The sequence below is a fragment of the Apium graveolens genome, chromosome 2 (assembly GCF_009905375.1).
Source record: "Apium graveolens cultivar Ventura chromosome 2, ASM990537v1, whole genome shotgun sequence".
NCBI classification, from domain to species: Eukaryota; Viridiplantae; Streptophyta; class Magnoliopsida; order Apiales; family Apiaceae; genus Apium; species Apium graveolens.
The window spans coordinates 18,908,908-18,928,871 of NC_133648.1; the positions used below are offsets into that span (position 1 = coordinate 18,908,908).

At 33.4% G+C, this 19,964-nt stretch overlaps 2 protein-coding genes across 4 annotated transcripts; one reads left to right on the top strand and one right to left on the bottom strand.

The window, feature by feature from the left end:
- Window positions 1–11,455: 11,455 nt before the first annotated feature.
- Window positions 11,456–11,851, bottom strand: LOC141686109 (uncharacterized). The gene has a single exon (XM_074491168.1). The coding sequence runs from the start codon at window positions 11,849–11,851 to the stop codon at window positions 11,456–11,458; it is 396 nt and encodes a 131-aa protein (XP_074347269.1).
- A 4,122-nt stretch (window positions 11,852–15,973) lies between these two features.
- On the top strand, window positions 15,974–19,731 carry LOC141707065 (uncharacterized). Of its 3 annotated transcripts, none has more exons than XM_074510035.1 (7): window positions 15,974–16,147; window positions 16,722–16,812; window positions 16,966–17,186; window positions 17,610–17,823; window positions 18,369–18,454; window positions 18,689–18,780; window positions 19,039–19,731. In XM_074510035.1, the coding sequence occupies exons 2-7, from the start codon at window positions 16,741–16,743 to the stop codon at window positions 19,278–19,280; spliced, it is 927 nt and encodes a 308-aa protein (XP_074366136.1). In that variant the 5' UTR covers window positions 15,974–16,147; window positions 16,722–16,740; the 3' UTR covers window positions 19,281–19,731. The 3 variants fall into 3 exon arrangements, with proteins under 3 accessions (XP_074366136.1, XP_074366137.1, XP_074366135.1); XM_074510036.1 differs by having other exon boundaries at window positions 15,974–16,142; XM_074510034.1 differs by having other exon boundaries at window positions 15,975–16,302.
- Window positions 19,732–19,964: the final 233 nt, after the last annotated feature.

A 19,964-nucleotide genomic window follows, 5' to 3' on the forward strand; every position in this document is an offset into this window, starting at 1 on the left:
TATTTTGTCAAAGAATAAAATATAATATTACGTTCAAAATAATATAATAACATTTAAATATTATTTAAAAACATTGCATAAACGAACAGCCCGGGTCTCACACGGGTTTTTATGCTAGTCTATTATATATATAAGAGAGCAAATAGAGGGTTAGTTGAGACAATTTATTCCAAATTATTAATTTACCCCTCAATAATAAATACAAATAATTGCCAAATTTAATACCATATATTAATTATACTTAGGTCATTATTACTCCTTATTAATAAATATAAATAAATGTCATATTTAATAACATATATTAATTACACCTAACTCATTAGTATTAATAATTTTATATGTTAGCTAATCTGAAAATGACAATGTTAGTATATCAAGTATTAAACCCAAGAAACATAATAAATATTCTCTTTGTATATGGATAAAATAGGGGTTTTATATCAAAGTGGCCACCCGGCTTGTCAAAATCTATCACTTAGAATACCAATCCCCACGGGGACTCAATTAAAATATTAAACTCATATATTATATCACGCCGTTATCTTATTAAAAAAAATTAACGGTGAGGCTTAGATGTCAGCTGACATGGCACTGGGAACACAGTAACGGCTATTTTGACCCTCCCTCACGTTTGAACCCCTTTTACAGATATCATACACACATATATATATATATATATATTAGGGTTTCATATTCAACATATCAATTTCTCTTTATTCTCTACATATCTTTGTAATTAGATCTAGAACTATCATAATCTTTGTCCTTAAATCACATGTCTGCTATGTCGAATTCGTCATCTATTAAATCTGATCAGAACTTGATTTTTTGTTATTGTGGTATGAATGCTCGATTGTGTATGTCCTGGACTTCGAAAAATCATGGAAGGCGTTTCTGGAGTTGTTTGAAAAGAAAGGTAGATGTTTGAGTTATTTTCATTTGTAATTATGTAGAATCAAATTTAATCGATTTTGTATTTTACTTTCAGGAGGACAGAGGTTGTAATTTTTTCTTGTGGATGGATGAGGAGTTGTGTGGTAGAGCCAAAAATATTATTGTTGAACTGAACCAGATGAATCATAGTCTCGAGGAGAAAATATCAAAGGTGGAGGAGAAACTGTTGAAAGTTGAGGAGAAATTGAGTAAAAAAAGAAGAAAATAAAGTTGGTCAAGAAGCAAAAGCAAGCTCAGAAGACTAATTTATGTACTGTTATAGCATGTTTAATTGCTATTATTGTTACAATCTGTGTTGGTAGGAAAATGACAACCAGTAGAATAAAGTATCTACCTTGATGAAATGATTGTAATGTTCTTTGGCAAGCTATTGTAATGAACTATTATTGAAATGAAAAATGGTGATTCAGAGCCATGACCAAAATATAACATTCATTCCATTGTCTAACAGGTACCATTACATAATTAAAAACCAACAAAAGCAAAATAAGTTTTCCAACAGGATAACTTAAGTAGCAGCAAAATAAGTCTAATCAACCATCATAATTTAAGTAGCAACAAAAGTAAAACAGAGCATTAGTTTCAACTAGTCATCCAGATTAAGTGCTTCTTCTGGTGTGGAGTAAGATGTTACATTCTGAACTCTTGTTGCATTCCTCAGTCTGCTACTCCTCCTTGTTGCATTTTGATGTCTTTGACTGTCTGTAGACGGAGCAGCAGTAGACGGACTATAGTAGTGTTCAGGTGTAGGAGTGTAGACTGCAGAATATCCCACGCTGCCCAGAACTTGCAGCATAAAATGACTAGTCTCACTAGACTCAGTCATTAGAGGTGGTGTTGGAGATTGTTGATGCACTTGTGAACCTTGAGTTGGAATGACATCTGGCTCAATGATCAAATTCTTTGTTTTAGGCCTCCTGATAGGTAGCTTAGGTCTTCCAACACCCAATTTCTTTCTTTTCACAGATGGCTGACCACCAGTCTTAGATTGACTTCCAATATTTTGTCCCTCACCTTCATTCTGAACTACTTTATTCTGACATCCCTCACCTTCATTCTGACCTCCCTCACTTTCATTCTGGCCTCCTTCATTTTGACCTCCCTCACCTTCATTCTGACCTCTTTCATTGTGAGCTCCCTCACCTTCTTTCTGAGCTTCATTACCTTTACCTTGTTCTTGCAGATCAGGATATTTAGGTCTCTTGTGACCAGTTTTCCCACATTTACTACAATGTTGCACCATTTTTCCACTCCATCTTTGAACCCTTTCATCAGTGTTGTCCCTTTTTCCTTGAGTCCCTCCCTCCCATTCTTCTCTCCTTCTTAATCTCTTAGGCCTACCTCTCAACTTTTTAGGAATTTCTGGTGGAAGCAACTCCTCATCAGAGTGATAATCCCAATAATCAATGCCTCTCAATGCCTGCAAAGGATATGAATAGCTAGCCAGATACTTTTCTCTTTTGTAATAATCTGATACATAGTCTATTGGATGATGTCTTCTATCAAATATTGCAGCTAAGGCATGAGGACATGGAATCCCAGTTAGGTCAAAATTTCTGCAATCACATGACCTTTTGTCTAAATCAACAGTGACAAACCTTGTGTTGTACTTTACCTGATATCTGCTCTGGCCATCCCAAGCTGCCCTCCACTTTCTTGATTGAGTGATTCTTTCATCAAGTATTTTCATTATCTTGGGGCACATCTGCAAATTGCAGTTTCTCATCTCATCTCGCTTCTCTCTAACTCTTGTTAGCAGTTTGAAGTGAATTTCTTGAAGCATATCCAAAACTGGCATGAACCTGAAATTGCACATTGAAAAAAGCTAGATTAAGAGCATGATAACACAGAATAAGCTATATTTAAATACATGGTTGCTACTCTTACCTCTCATTTATTATCCAGGAATTAAAGCACTCGAACATATTATTTTCAATATTATCTGCTTTTGGAGTAGTAGATATAAATGCCTTAGACCATGCTTTTGCATCAATTCTTTTCAAGTGTTCAGAGGCCAACTTAGAAGTGTTCTCAATTTGCTTCATAAAATTTTTATGTGCAGCTGGGTGTGTTGAGCAAGCAGTATTCCAAAAAGCTCTTTTGATAATGCTTGATGGATACCTGTGGCATATAATAATAGTAAAATAATGTGTGCAGAAAGTGATAGTGTGTGCATGTGCATGACAGTAAAATATGCAATGCAATACTATATTCAACTTACTTTTTCCTGAAATTGCTGTAGATATATCTGGTACATAGTCTATGTTCAGACCTAGGCAACAACCCATTTACTGCATTTTCAAGACCCTGCATCAAGGAAAAAATAATAAGGCACATATAGGAACACATAGACACACATATTTAATCAAGGAAAGTACAAGAAAAGAACAGAAAGCCACAATTATTTAATTACCTTCTGCTGATCAGATATAATTGTTAATCTCACTCCATCTGCTAGGTCCAAGTCATCCTGCATCAAGGCTATAAACCACCTCCAAGAATCAGTGCTTTCACTCTCAACAACAGCAACATAGACTGGGAACATACAGTTATTCCCATCTCTTCCAACTACACTCAACAACTGTCCTCCACAAACAGTTTTGAGGAAACACCCATCCAAACCTAATATAGGTCTACACCCAGCTTTCAACCCAGATTTCAATACTGCATGACAAAGGTATATCCTTTTGAATCTGTTGACATCACCATCATTCAATCTTGTCCCACTAATTTTGACAGTGTTGTTTGGATTGTTTTTCAGCACTTCATATCCAAAGTCCCTAACTCTAGAGTAATGCAGCTTTAGTTGATCAGCAACTCCATCCAAGGCTGCCTTTCTTAGTCTCATAATCTTGATCCAGGGCACTTCAATTTCCATTTCATTCCTAATAGTTCCAATCATCTCTTTTACTTTCCACTGGGGATTTTTTCTTATCCTATCACCATATCTCTCAGTTATGTATTTAACACTTGCTAGCTTATTTTTATATGGTTTAGTACATAAATGCTCACTCACTAGAGTTCTTATCTCCACAATATCACTATCTTTCTGTTTCCTAACCCAAATCCTGAAAGGGCAGCCAACATCATATTTAACATGACATCTATCAGGTTCATTACAAACAAAATGCACAGCTCTCCTCTCCTCTAACCCATACTTTCTCACTGTACTCCTAAATTCTTCCATGTTAATAAAAGCCATTCCAACAGTCCATACTATTCTATCAGTCTTTCTATTTGACCCCCCAACAACCTTTCTTCTCTGTTTTCTGGACACAACAGGTGGTCCAACATATCCAATTTTACAGTTTTCATCCTCACTTGAAGAAGCAATAGACCTCAACTCATCAGAGTCAAAATCTGACTCCTCAAAAGGTGCAGTGGCCATTGCTTTCCTCATTTCCTCCCTAACAAGCTTACTGTTTCTCTTGTTCTCCCTCAGCTCTTCATCACTCCCAATATAGAAAGACTTATCACTATCACTCTCACTATCCTCAGTCTCAGTTTCTTTGTAATGATAGTCATCATCTTCACTATCATCCTGTTCTTCACTCTGATCACTATCTCCCTCGTCCACCTGATCATCATTAACTCCTCTCTTACCTTTGTCCTTAGCAATTGTCATATCATCCGTGAATGTGTGATCGACATATAGTTCAATTTTACCAAACGGCTTACACACAACAACACACTCTTTAATTGTGTCATCATCATACAAAAGCCTCATCTCATTTCCCATATTTTCACCATCAGTAATGAAATGAACTAAACATTCAGCACTATAGTGATACTTCTCAGCAAACTTATCTAAATCTCTAAAAGACAACAAATCAGTATCAAAGTTTTTAATAATATCAATATATCCTCCTATATATCTAGGGTTTCTTGCATCCGAGTTGAAACAACCATGATGGTGTATCTCTATATTCATCAACATACTGTCACATGCATTCAACATATAAGAAATTACAATCGTATATGCACTTATTATGAATAAATAAGTAAGAAACAAACAAGTATTACACAAAACGATCAAACGAAATCCCTAATCGAACAATATACACAACAAAAAATGAACAATACAGAAAGGAATGATAGTTACCTTGTCGAAAGATAGTTACGAGTTACTTTAATTGTCCACAATCTCTTGAATATAAGAGCTTGATAGTGTCGCTGTGTTTACATTAGGTTTTTGTTTATCCCCGAAATATAATTCAGCCACCAATATAAGGGGTTATTTGGCTAAGTCAGGTTATGTTTATAAGTCTCTCTCTCATGTGTTATGTCAGCTTCCAAGTAATCAATATGTTGAACATATGTGGAGGACCAACTCAGCATTTTCGAACGTTTGTTTATAAACTAACGAAAGTTTTGAAAAAATTAACGTTTTCCGTTCAATTTTAAAAAATAGGATAACGGCGTGATATAATATATGAGTTTAATGTTTTAAATGAGTCCCCGTGGGGATTGGTGTTCTAAGTGATAGATTTTGACAAGCCGGGTGGCCACTTTGATATAAAACCCGATAAAATAGTGGGTTATGAGGGGGTTTATAATAAAGTTGAGATTCTTATTATATGACCAAATCGAATATAAACTAAAACTGGTTTGAAGATTTTGAATATATATAATAAAATATTTAAATATCAAGTCCATTACGGTTTCATTAATATTTTACAATGGTAAGGTGAATCATTTTTCTTACATTAACCAATTTAAAGTTTTTTCAGAGGTATAAGTAAAAGAGTTATAAGATTACTGCAGTGTTATAAAAATCGACAATTTCGCCGATAAATTGCTAGAAAGCAACCAAACAATATTATAGAGCAAAATTGGAGCATACGACATTTTTGCCATTTTCGATCAAAATCGGCAATTTTCCGGTCAAAATTTGACGAATCAAACACACAATTTGAGGCTATGAAGAGAAGAAAAGAAAGAAGAAATATACTCAGCGTCGAGTTGGTGAAGAATGACGATTTTAAATGAAGAAATCAGACGGTTGCCGAATAGAAACTGAAAAGATAACGGAAGCGGAAGAGAGATGCGTAAAGATGATTAAGACTCTTATTATTTTAATAAATAATGTACACAAAATAATGTTATAACTTAGTATGGATGTACAAATGCAAATTTACACATCTCAAATATAATTATTTTACTTATATATTTTAAAAAGAATATAAAAATATGTTCGACATTATTTCGATTTAGCATTTCGATAAATTCTCGATTTTTTACGGTAGTTCAACCGATGTAGTCCATTTTTCAATTTCCATAACCATTGATTACTGACCTATCTATTAATATATTTATCATAAAAATGATGTATATTGAAAAATGTATTTATTTTATCAATTGTACAATATTATATTTAATATGTCGGCTTTCATATCTAATCATTACATTTTCTAATATGGAAAGTAAGAATTACCTCATAGTCATTGTATTTTGTATCATTAATTATCCCATGTAAACAAATATAGTAACTATTTAATTAACTTCACAATATTTCATTCATTGTAATTATTTTCATGAGATATGTGTGTTGTCATTTGTATAATATTTTGATCGTATATTTTGATTTCATTACCGCATATTCAATTCATTTTGAGAAAAAATACGTTAAGTACGACATCGATCTCAATTCCATAAAGAGAGATATTTAGTTAATCGATACATCATGAAACAACATGAATATATCGTCGATAATTACAATCAAAATAACATCAATTCACGCATTAGAGAACATGCCCGTGCATTGCACGGGCTATAGAGCTAGTTTTAAAATAAAGTATCAACATTGAAATGATTTTTTTTTTAATTTTTATATGTCAGCTCGGATCTAAAAATATATACATGTTTTTTTTACTATAAATAACGGTTCCAAAAAATAAATTGTTTGCTAAATTTTGTACTTACTCATCATAATTTGGCCCCTTTTAATTGGGATGTAATTATCAACTATTAATATTAATAAAAAATACAGTTGTAACTAATAATTGATAAAATTATATTTTCTCTGTTACCAATATAATGAAAATATAATATTTTTATTTTTGATAAAATAATAAACTCGTTAAACTAATATTTTTTCTTGGTACCAACTATTATTTAAAGAGTTTTAACTCCAATTAATTTGTGATTTTCTAAAGTTATTTATACTAAATTATAATAATCAGAATGAAATATAATTTGAAATATTTTTTTGTTAAATTCAAATACTAAAAAATATACATTACTCAAGTTCTAGGGTTCGAATCCCGACAATAACAAATATTTATGCATAACTCAAAATTCATAGATTTCAATCCCGCCAACAACAAATATTATATTATTAATTATATATTACCAAAGTTGTCGGATTCAAATTCATATATTATTCAGTTTTGATCATAATAAAATTATACTATAATTGTGAATAATGTAAAATATAATATTAATAAATTATTAATGAGGAGTCGACGTCGCATGGGTTGTAAAATTAATTGAGTATTAAATAGAAGATATATGCCTAAATCGTTACTGCTATTTTGAACAAAAGCATGTCATCAGATTTTAAAGAAAATGGAGCAGTATTATATTGTATTTTGTTCGAAAGTGAGTCATTAGATTTTCAGAAAGAAATGGAAAAGTATTGTAAGGAAGATAACACGTTTTGTCCAATTCTGCAAAATGTGAATTGATGATAATTTATCATTTATTTAATATTTTTTATTGTGATTAGTGGCGCATGTCACTATAACTAAATGTTTGGACTTTGGATAATCTTTACTGCAATTGGACTCCACGTTGCAATTGGATTATATTATTATTTTTTCTTATAGGCAAGTGAAGTTTATTTGGCCAACTATCGTAGTGTCATCAATTTATTTAATCAAATTTATGTACATTCTACCCCGCCATTTGAATGCATGTCAAATGGGTTCTGCCCTGATAAACGATTTTTTTAGATTTGTTTTTTTTTATAAATTTAGGGAATGAATTTATTATAAATTTTTTATTACAAAAAATGTTAATGAGATATTCTTTTTCATTCAACTATATACAGTTTTTTAATACTCGATATACAATTTACGGTAAGTATAAATTATACTTTCATAATCTATTTTTGAATTTTTTTATACCAAATTTTAAACAATATTTTTTTATTGAGAAAATAATTTTTAAAAAGAATATTAACAAAACTATACTCTCTAAAGAAGTTTTAAACTGATTGCCTAAACCAGTTGAATCGACCTGGCTTACCAAGGGAGTACTAACAAATTAACAATTATATTCCGCGTGAAATACGTTTTACTCTTCTTCTTTTTTTACAAACAAGAAAAATTTTATTAATACGATAATTCATTATGCATTACATCATTGATACCTATACGAACAGAGAACCTATCGAAAACTTAATATGTGAAAGAATATGACAAGCGAGGAAGCGCATGTGTCGCCATATTAGCAGACTGTTTGACAAAAAACAGAGAAACTGTGTTTAAATCCTCTCGTATTTCACGACAACTGTGAATGAACTGTCTGAACGGAGAATGTATTCGAACCTTGCTTCGAATTGCCTGGACAACTATCATGCTATTCGTCTCCACCACTGCATTGTTCCATCCCTCACCATTGACCCAGCTTAATGCCTCCTTTACTGCTATGGCTTCAGCCATATTTTCCTAAATCAAGCCAAAATTACACTTCGTTATGGCTTTTCTAAGCTCCCCTCTGTTTTCTCTAGCAATCGTCCCTAAACCCGAAGCATTATACTTAGAAAATATCGTTGCGTCCACTGAGATCTTCATAAATTCAACCTGTGGTGCTACCCAGACTTCATTCCCATCCCCCTCCTCGAAATAAGGATAGTTAGAAACAAATTTATTTCTCTGGGTTATATTCCATTGTAGAAAATACTACTTAGCTTTAGCAATCATGACGTTTACTCGAGTATAATTCTTGTTCCAAACAAGTTCGTTTCTCGCTTTCCAAATTGACCAACAAATTGTTGCTACCTCTGATTGTTTTTCTTTGTCATGCCTGTCTAGCACCCATCCCCACCACTCCTGAAAACTGTTAGTTTCATTGAGAGAGACCTGAGGTAGAACTCGTAACCAACATTGAAATGCTAGATCGCAACTACAGAGAATATGATCAACTGTTTCCATTTCCATCCGACCAATTTGACATATAGGATCTACTTGCACATTTTTCTGAATCAAAGCAAACAACGTAGGTAAATAATTAGACAATGATCTCCATATAAAATTGAGTACCTTCGGTGGTGCTTTCAATCTCCAGTTTTTTTAACCATATATTATGCTGGTGCTCTTGTCTCCAAATAAGCTTCTGAGCTTGCAAAATTTGATAAGCACTACGCATTGTGTACTGTCATGTTACTTCTGCCCCCCCAATACACCATGTCATTATTATCACCCGTATTTACACTAATATGTCTAATGCACTGTTGGTCACGGTTGTTGAACATGTCCCTAAGAATTTCCTCATCCCATTCTGTGATTCGCGACCATTATGACACTTACCTTGTGGTTTTACAGACCTCGAGTATTAGAAGTTATGAACGGATTATTGTCATCTAACAACCAAGGCTGGCCTAAAATATTCACTGAATTACCAGACCCTATATGCCACCTCATGCCAGCTGAGATCACTTGCTTTGCCTCCAAGATGCTACGCCATACAAATCTTGGGTTACCCTATATTCGCCTCCATTAATGAATTATTAGGAAAATACCGTGTCTTATAGATTTTGGTGACCAAACTATTAGGTTTAGTAATAAATCTCCAAGCTTGTTTACCGAGCATCGCCAAGTTAAAATCTCTAAAGTCCTGGAATCCCATACCCCCGGCTGATTTGTGTCTACTTAACCGCTCCCAACTCATCCAATGGATGCTCCAACTGTCATTTTTCTTTGAATTCCACCAAAATCTTGATATACTTCTTTCCAGGTCTTTTGTAATCTCAAGAGGCAGTAAGAACATATTCATTGTATACATTGGTAATGCTTGAATGACTGACTTCACCAAAGTTTCTTTTCCTCCCTGTATAATAATTTTTCCATCTCAACTCAAAGTTCGATTTTTCACCTTATCTTTCATGAAGCCAAAAGTTGACACCTTACTTCGTTGCATCATGTTTGGTAATCCCAGATACTTAGCATTCTCATCTGCTTCCTCCATTTACAAAATGTTGCAAAGCTGTTGCCTAATGTCCACATTCGTGTTTGTCCTGAAGAAAACCGAAGATTTAGTTTTGTTCACCATTTGGCCCGAGCCCGAGGCCAGTTCATACTTCGACATGATCTCCAACATTTTATGGGCCTCATCCTCCTGAGCCTTGCAATACAGGTACGAGTCATCAGCAAAAAGCATATGATTGATAGCAAGAGCTCGTTTTCAAACCTTTACCCCTTTAATCAACTTCAAACTTTTGAATCAGTTAAGCATTGTCGAGAGACCCTCTACACATAGAATAAATAAGTAAGGATATAAAGGATCTCCTTGGCGTAACCCACGAGTTGGCACAATAGGAACCATTTCTCTTCGAGCATGTACAATTTGATACGAAACCGTCTTGACACACTACATAATTAAATGAACCCATCTTTCATCAAAACCCATTTTTTGTGAAAATAGCTTGTAAATAACCCCATTCAATGCGATTATATGTCTTACTCATGTCGATTTTTAAGGCTATATACGCATTTCGCCCTCTTCTCTTCCTCTTCAGTGTATGCATTACCTCGTAAGCGATCATCACATTGTCAGAGATTAATCGTCCTGACATGAAGGTGCTCTGGTTTTTTTAAATCACTCGATAAAAGGTGCCTTTTAGTCGATTTGCAATGACCTTAGTAATGATCTTTGTAAGAACATTACACAACAAAACTGGACGTAAGTCACCAACTACAACTGGACATTTTTTCTTAGGAATAAGTACAATATTCGTTGCATTCAAATCCTCAATAACTGTCCCTGAACTGAAGAAATTGCGTACCAACTGAACCACATCTTGTCCCATTATTTTTCAGTATTTCTGATAGAAACCAGGCTTCATCCCATCGGGACCCAGAGCTTTATTCGGGTTCATTTGAAACGGAGCATCTTTAACTTCCTTAACTGAAATTGGTTGTAGCAAAATCTCATTCTGTTCCCTTGACACCGTAGTATGTATATAGCTGATAACCTCGTGTCAGTCCACTTCTGTAGCTGTGAACAACTCAGAAAAATAGCCATACATCAATTCATTAAGCCCGTTTTCCCACTCCACTCATTGACCCTGGTCATTTTTTAGTTTATTTATCTGATTATTTCTCCTCATGTTCGAAGCATATGAATGAAAGAATTTGTTATTCTAATCACCAACACTTAACCAAAGTTGTTTAGATCTTTGATGCCAAAAAATCTCTCTTTGATTTAGTACTTTCGTTATCTCGTTCCTTGCTTCTCTATCTCTCCCTCGATAAATCATCTCTACCACCCATGTACTGCTTCATCTCCACCTTGAATCTTTAATTCTAGCACTAAAATTTCCAGTGATCTCCTTCCCCCATACTAACAAAATCGTACTACAATTTTTGATTTTTTGAAGAACAGTAGCGCCAAAATCCATATTCCAGAAATCTTGAATAATCGCCTCACATATCGGCTCCATCATCCATGCATTTTCAAGTTTGAATCGATAAGGAGCATTAATATGAGTTACAATTTGAGGAACTAAAAGAATAGGGCTATGATCACTTGATATACCTTCAAGGTTGTATAATTTTGCCAAAGGAAATATATTCAACCACACTATATTCATTAAAGCCCTGTCCAATCTCACATCCATCCAATCTGCAGTATCTTGACCCCTTTCCCAAGTGAATTGGTGTCTCACGAGAGCCATGTCTGTGAACCCTGCATCCATTAGAGCTTCGTTGAAACCTTCTATAAGAGTAGTCGGATATTGTGATCATCCAACCTTATCACCAACATCTACAACATTATTTACATCGCCAATAACGCACCATGAAAGATTAGAATCTCTTGCGAGATTGCGAAGAAGGTCCCAAGTATGACGTTTCAGAGCTCTGTTAGGTTCTCCATACAAGCCTGTCAAACACCATGCTTCCCCATTCTCCGTATTAATTTTCACGTCAATGTGATTTTGAGAGAATCCTAAAACCTCCACTTGATCATTCTCCTTCCAGAACATAGTTAAACCTCCACTTCTTCCTATGGAATCCACTATAAACATCCCCTAATAACCTAGCTTCAATTGCACATATTCTATCTTTGATTTTTTTCTATCGTTTAACATAAAAATATAAACTCGGGCTTTTCTTGACGAACCACGTCTGTAAGGAACTAAACATTTCGAGGGAGGCCCACCCCTCGGCAGTTCCAACTTAGAGTATTCATAATGATGGGTGGGTCTGCGATGCAGAACCCGCCATTTTCCCTTTTTTTGAACTTAAGCTGATCAACCTTTCCTCCTCTATCATGTCCGTATCCGAGTTTTCTGTGTTGGATTTCCCAAAAGGCCCACTGTCCTTGGGCTCTTCCATTCTCCTACATTTTGGGTCAACAACTTGCAGCCTAATATACTCAGTTAAAATCATTTTTTCCCTCGTTATCTCATTATTATTTTCCATATTTATTGGAGATAAATTTTCCCCACTAATTCCTCCTTTCTCACAAATCCCTCCCCCACTATTTTGTTTTGTGCTAATTGTCATATCCAGTTTGTTTCCTGAATTTACGGGAGCATTATCTTGGATCCTGTCATTTATGGTAAAAACTTTCCTTCCTTCGTCGCCGGACTGCTCTGTCGGCAAAACCACCAGATTTTTTCCACCCTGCCTCAATTACTTGGCTCCCATAGTGTGGTTTCGACGTCACAGTTCAGCCTTCATCCAAGCTCCATAAGGTTTCACAATCTCTTCCAATGGAATATCAAACATCATCTCACGTAATTTCTCCCCATGTCCAATCATTCCACAAATAAAACAAAATGTTGGTACTCCTTCATATCTAAAACTCACCCAGCACCAATTAGTTTGACTTTTACTTAGCTTCATTCTCCGTTTCAATGGCTTCTGTAAATTAATGGCGACTCGAACTATGAGATACTCCCTCCAAACTCCTACGAAATTATTAGCATCAGATTCAATGAACTTCCCAATATAATTTCTCACATCTGTTACTACCCTTTGGGACATAAATCCAGCGTTCATCCCATGCAGTTGCACCCACATGTCTAGTTTATTAATTTCCAGAGTTTTTGGGTTATAACCTTCTTTCATACGTTCAAAAATCAAATGGAATCTACCAAATGTCCAAGGACTGCCTTCTATAACTCGAGCAATGTCGATCTCATGATAAAACTGGAAGACATACCGATTTAGATCCAACTCCTTTATATACACCCCTTTACTTGGTCTCCATAACGCTACCATTCATGCTGCATTGCCTGAAAATCAATGGGTGATTCCAGTCAAAAAATGACCCACCAAACACCAACGTACATCAATCTCAGAAAGTTCCTCCGTACTCTCCTGGTAGGAAATGCCTCCTCCCTCCTCGTCATCCAGTTTAAACTTAGCAAAACTCTCTTCCATTTCTTGTATTCGAGCCATGCGAAGGACTATATTGATTGTTAATAATTAAATATAAAAGTAAATAACAGATAGAGGACTAGCAAAACTAACGAATCAATAACTAGGGTTTATAGACTCTCAACCCTGGCAACAGCCAAGACCAAATAAGAGCGTTAGGAGTACCTTTTAATCTCAAGCGAAAGAGTGAGTTGTGTTTTGCTCTTTTTTTATTACGAGGATCTTCAATCTGTTTCGTAGTTCGAAGTTTGATCTTTCACATAAGAAAATATACCTGTTGAATCGTTTCTTTATTTTTAAAATGAATAAATAATATTTATTATTTTTGAAAAAAAAATGATCTTTTTATTTATTAATGTAAAATGTATGTCTTTTTATTTGTCATTTTCCAAAAATATGATTTTTTTGCTAAAATATAGATTTAACAATCAAATACAATCAATAGTATCAAAATTTATATACGGTTGTTTTTTTGGTAAACATGAATTTTACAAATATTTTCAGAATATTGTATAATAGTAACTAGAAAATAAAAAAAAAAAGAAATTCTAATAAAGAGAGAATTACCAATTTTAAATGGTTTTAAATTACTTGAACTATGATTTTGGTATTTAACATATAGTTTAATTAATATTAAATTATTAATATATTTTTATTAAAACAAATATAATAATAATATTCATTAAGCTAATATTTTTAATTTGCAAAAAATTTAAGTGCACTCATAACTTTATAATAATAAAGATGGTTGTTTATATTCTTAAATATTTAATATATAAAGTTTAATGGAATTTATATGACAACAAGAAAACTAATTTTTCTTGTTCTTTTCATTATGATACTATAATTTATATATTAAAAAAATATGCATCCTCAACATAAACCAGAAGGCATATGAGCAGAATATCCGTTTGCGGACTAGTCTCTGAGTAGTGACTTGAGTACCATTGTTTTGACACGTGTTTCTTTAGCTGTCTTCCTGTCCCCTTCGTGATTCGAACGGATAATGAAATTATTAATGATAACAATTCAAATAAACAAAAAAACAACTAATCACTTATTATAAATTACATTATCAAATACTAAATTTAATGTAATCACATATCAAGACAAGTATAATACATTTATAGTTAATTTTACAGAATATTAAATATAATAATATTATTTATAAATGAAACACATTTATATATAAAATTGAATAAAATCAAATTGAATAAGCATAAAAAGAGAATTTGACAAAAATATCCAATACATTAATTTTTTTTACAAAAATACGTAAAATTATACTCCCTCCGTCCAATAAATGCATATGAGGTTTCACCGGCAAAATATATATAATTCGCCCTCTTAAACTCGATCTAATTTTTATTTTAATAGGGCATTCGCCCTCTTGAACTCGATCTGATTCATATGGAATGTGAGTGGTGAACGTGAAAAAATATAAAAAAAAAATTGAGGGTTAGGAAGTAGGGTATCTCCATCTCAATCCCCGATGTCATATTTAATATTAATTCAATATAATCTATGTAATCATACATATACTAACTAAATTCTTATGAATAAGTATAATTTATATACTTATTTAAAGTTTTTTTAATTATTTCTAATATATCAAATTTTCATGATAAATTATAATTTAATGACAATAATTTTAATTGTATCTTTAACTACAAATATATATAAATTTAAATTGTTATTTTAAATATGATATTTAGTTTAAACATATGTACGTGTCATTATTTATTAAATTAGTTTTTGATAGGAAAAGCATTTAAAAAAATATATAATTTTATTTGATAAAAAAATATAAAATTCCCGATAATCCGTGTTGATTCGTGTATCGGTAGTAAATTAATCTATGTTCAAAGATTGAGGCGGATTCCTATATTTAGACGGGATAACACGGACTCCGAATTGACCCGATACTCATCTCTATGTGTGACACGATGTTCAATATACATATACATAGGGTGTGATACGAATATTAAGAAAAAATATAATTTAATGAGAAAAAGTAATAAAAGTGTTGATATCAAATAATATTATATCTAAAATCAGTGTAATCAAATAAATGACTAAATTTAAGAAGATTTAGTTAAATTTATAATATAAAATTTTATTATTTATTCTCGAAAAGAAAATTGTTAAAATTGAACGGACTGAAGTGTACGAGAGTGCATGATATTACAAAATTTACTCATAATATTCTATCTTTGAGTATATTTAAAAAACACTAAATTTCCTACCACTATCGTATCAAAATCACTAAAATTAAATGATTATAAGAAAATCTTAAACCCAATCCTGCTAGTTGAAGCTTGAGTGTGACAGATGCAAAATTTAATAAATTTACAACCAAAATAAATTTCGTTAATGTCAATGATACAAACAACACATTTTGTATCAGTCAGTGTCCCCATTTTCAGCGTCTCATATTCACTGTAACAAACCATTGGACTCTTCTGTGCCCTGTATCTATCTGTCTATATATATTACACACACTGACACACATGATCACATGTATTTGTGTTTGTGTATGTAAGCATAGCTTCTTTTTCAGTTATGGGCTTCTTTTAAAAGGTCTGGTAAGTTGATAATCTTGGATCATTTTGGAAACTACGCGTCTTTTGTTACAGCCTGTGTGTATCTTTTCTTTCCATTTTCTTGCGCAAATTTAGGGAGGGTGAAAAATTCAAGAATACGAGTTTTAGTCAGTTCTGGTATTTGGGTTGGTTGTAAGGTTAGTAAAGATTCAATCTTTTTTACTTTAAGTTGATGGTTTTGGTGTTTTTTTTGATTTTGCTTGTAAAGATTACATTGGTAATTAAACTGTTTTCTTGTGTAACTGTGTATTGAAAATACAGCAAAGGGAGAGTATTTTTTCTTGAAAATCCCTCTCTAAAACAAGAATTGAAATTTCAGTAATCTCTCTCTCTCTCTCTCTCTCTCCCCCTCTCATGTGTGGATTATTATGTGAGAACACAGCAAAGGGAGAGTATTTAGCTATCTGGACTGTCAAAAAACAGAATTTTTCAATTTGATTTTGCACTTTCTCTATCTCTTCCCTCTCTAGGACAATAAATAAAATCTCATTAATCTCTCTCTCTCTCTGTTTTTTATTTATATATACATATCACTGTAGCTCTCCTCTGTTTTCAGGGCTTTGGAGGAAGATAAAATGCATAAATCAAACTTGGGTGCTTTTCTGGACTGCACAACCCCACTGCCCCCTTCACAATTTTTATCAAAGGTGTGCATTTTATTTCAAATGAAAAACATTTGGTTTACTGCTTTGATGTTTCTCTAGAGAAAAGTATAATTTATATCATATATGTACCAGAAATTGTTTAATGGTGTATGTTTGATTTATGCTTATTTTTCGTCTTCTTGTTTAAATGTAAAGAGTGAGATCAGAAATCTCAATAGACTATGGCATCCATGGGAGAGTGAAAAGGTTGAATTCTTTACTCTTAGTGACCTTTGGAATTGTTATGATGAATGGAGTGCTTATGGAGCCGGAGTGCCCATACGCGTGGACAATGGCGATACTCTTGTTCAGTACTATGTGCCTTATCTCTCTGCACTTCAGATTTTTATCAGCACTCAATCTTTCAATTCTCTAAGGTAAGACATTGTATTTACCATACTTTTATCGATGTACTCGATTTATGGTGATTTGCTTTTTTCTAGAAATGTTTCTTTACTTGTTGAATATATTTTTGTTGTGATATTTTAGTGGTAGATGTGTATTATTTATTGCTTCTTAGGTTTTGTAAGTTCTTACTAGTATATGCTTAGACATCAATTGACAGTTGTTGATTCTATTGTTAGTAATCAGATTGTGTGCCTGTAACTAGAAGTTATATGCGTTTATATAATTATAGTTTGAGGAGTCAAATTGCCATGGCATTTATAATATATACTGTATAATATGATTACATCCCTGTTTTTGTCTATCTGTCATGTTTTTTTCAAGTATCCTCTGTGATGTTTCCTGATTAAAAAAATGGTATGATGAAAGGAATTTTTTGAACCGTGTTTAATTAGGGAAGACGCCGATTCAACATCTGAGACGAGGGATAGTGACTCGTTCAGTGATGAGAGTGAGAGTGAAAAACTATCGAGGTGGGATGGGTGTTCCTCCGAAGAGGGAGTGTTTGAACACGAGAATCTCTGGCATCAAAATGATAAACTGGGTCATCTTTACTGTCAGTACTTCGAAAAATTAGCTCCTTATGGAAGGGTCCCTCTCATGGATAAGGTAACTTTTAAATTTATATATTTATATTTGATAACCCTTGAAAATTATCTATTTTATTCCCGTGATTTACTACCCTTTTACTGGTTTGGTAAACATGATACTCTATATTATCTGAAGCTATGAGAAGTTACGAGTATGTTAGGATCTCTTGATATTCTAATCATGTGAATCTTCTAACAATAATATAGTTCAAACTTTTTATTGTGGGTATAAGACATCAATACATCATGATCTAAAACCCTTTCTACCCAACCTTTTGAAATTATGATGTTGTCAACAATATCAACTTTATTTTATTCTTCATATCTGAGAGCTGGAGTGCAAAAAAAAGACCTCTTTTCTCTCTTATGCTTATCGAGTAAAGTATCAGTGTCCCAGGAGAATATGTTCTCGCCTTTTGCAGTTCTCTACAATGGTATTGTTTGGAGATTTGAAAATCAGATTCCATGTAAAAGATAAGTTTGTGATAAGTGATAACAAAGATTTTATCTTGGATGTCTTTTGATACTATTTCTTGTTTCAAATGCTTCTTTATTTGATTTCAGATAAGTGCATTATCACAAAAGTACCCTGGATTAATGTCATTAAGATCTGTAGACCTCTCACCAGCTAGTTGGATGGCAGTTGCTTGGTATTTCACTTTCTTCGTCTAGCTTGAAGCTACTTTTTATGGTTTGAAGTACTGTTTTTCTCAAGATTGCCGCAATTTGTTTGAACAAAATTATGGATACTTGACAATTAAATCTTCATCAGCATCTATGTACTTTAAAGGATTTTTTATTTTGTTGGTATGCTTCTTCAAAAATTAAAGATGGTAGAAGCACCATTGCCATGATCTGTATGATTGATTTGAATAATATGTTAGGTACCCTATATACCATATTCCTATGGGAAGAACAATAAAGGATTTGTCCGCATGCTTCCTTGCATACCACACCGTCTCATCTTCTTTTCAAGGTACCGTCTTCCGCCACCTGCATATATATAGTTGAAGAGAATCACAAAACTGTGTGCCCCTTGTATGAGAACCAAAAGGTTCTGCACCTTTTCATGTAGCTGTACTGCAATTATTTTGGTGATCATTGTTCTTCACAGTTTTGTGGTTCTTGTATGAACTATGGTATATAGAAATGTCATTCTTTTTGTTCTGTAAATTTTATTGTGAATTTGTGCCTGCTAAGTAATGACTGTTGATCTATATATATTGATTGACAGATTTGGATCTTGATGATGAAATGGGAAACACAAAAAGTAAATGGAAGAAATCCAAAGGCATTGCTCTTCCTCCATTTGGATTGGCCACTTATAAGATTCAAGGAGATGTGTGGGTCAACAACAAGAATGGAGGGGACCATGATAAGCTGAACTCAATGTTAAGTGTAGCAGATTCTTGGCTAAAGCAATTAAGGGTCCAGCACCATGATTTTAACTACTTCGTGGGGATTCGGCATGGCTGATGACAACTGCAGACTCCTGTAATTCACTAAAACTACCCCGCGTAAAAATATAGACTTTGTGAAAGGCATGCCTTGTTTTTGTGTTCTTGGGAGAGTTGACTAGCCTCGTAATCTGTTTAAGAGGATTGTAAATTAGTAGCTGACAACTCTGTTTGGTAAGTGTAGAGCTTTTCTTCCCTCTGCGTAAAAGTGTTAATTTACTCCCTTTCCATTATCTGAACACTTAGTGATGGAAATGTTGTGAGATGCCATTGTAAGAAAATAGTGTGTGAGTGAGAGAGACATCGATACATATAATCTATAGAGGAAGGCCTGGGTTCGTAGCTGCCAGGCTTTCTCATGGATCCAAGTATCTGTAAATGAAAAATGCTTACAGGCTTTGCATAAATCTTTCCTGTTCAGTTCCGAAATTTAGATGCAAATACTGTTTCCTCCAACAATATGGGGTTAACTTTTTTGAGTACTACTCAGCTTTCATTTTCGCATTAATTTTTCAGACATGGTTTGTTGAATCGTGTAATCAATCGCAATGTTGTTTGTTTCAGCAATTTTAGGATATCTAGTATTCTGAGAGTGTTTACTCTTCTGCATTGAAAAAGTGTAGAGTATGATAACTAATGCTCACTGCTTAAGAAAAGAAGTGCATGAAACATCATTAGTGACAAGTTTCCAACTACCAACAAA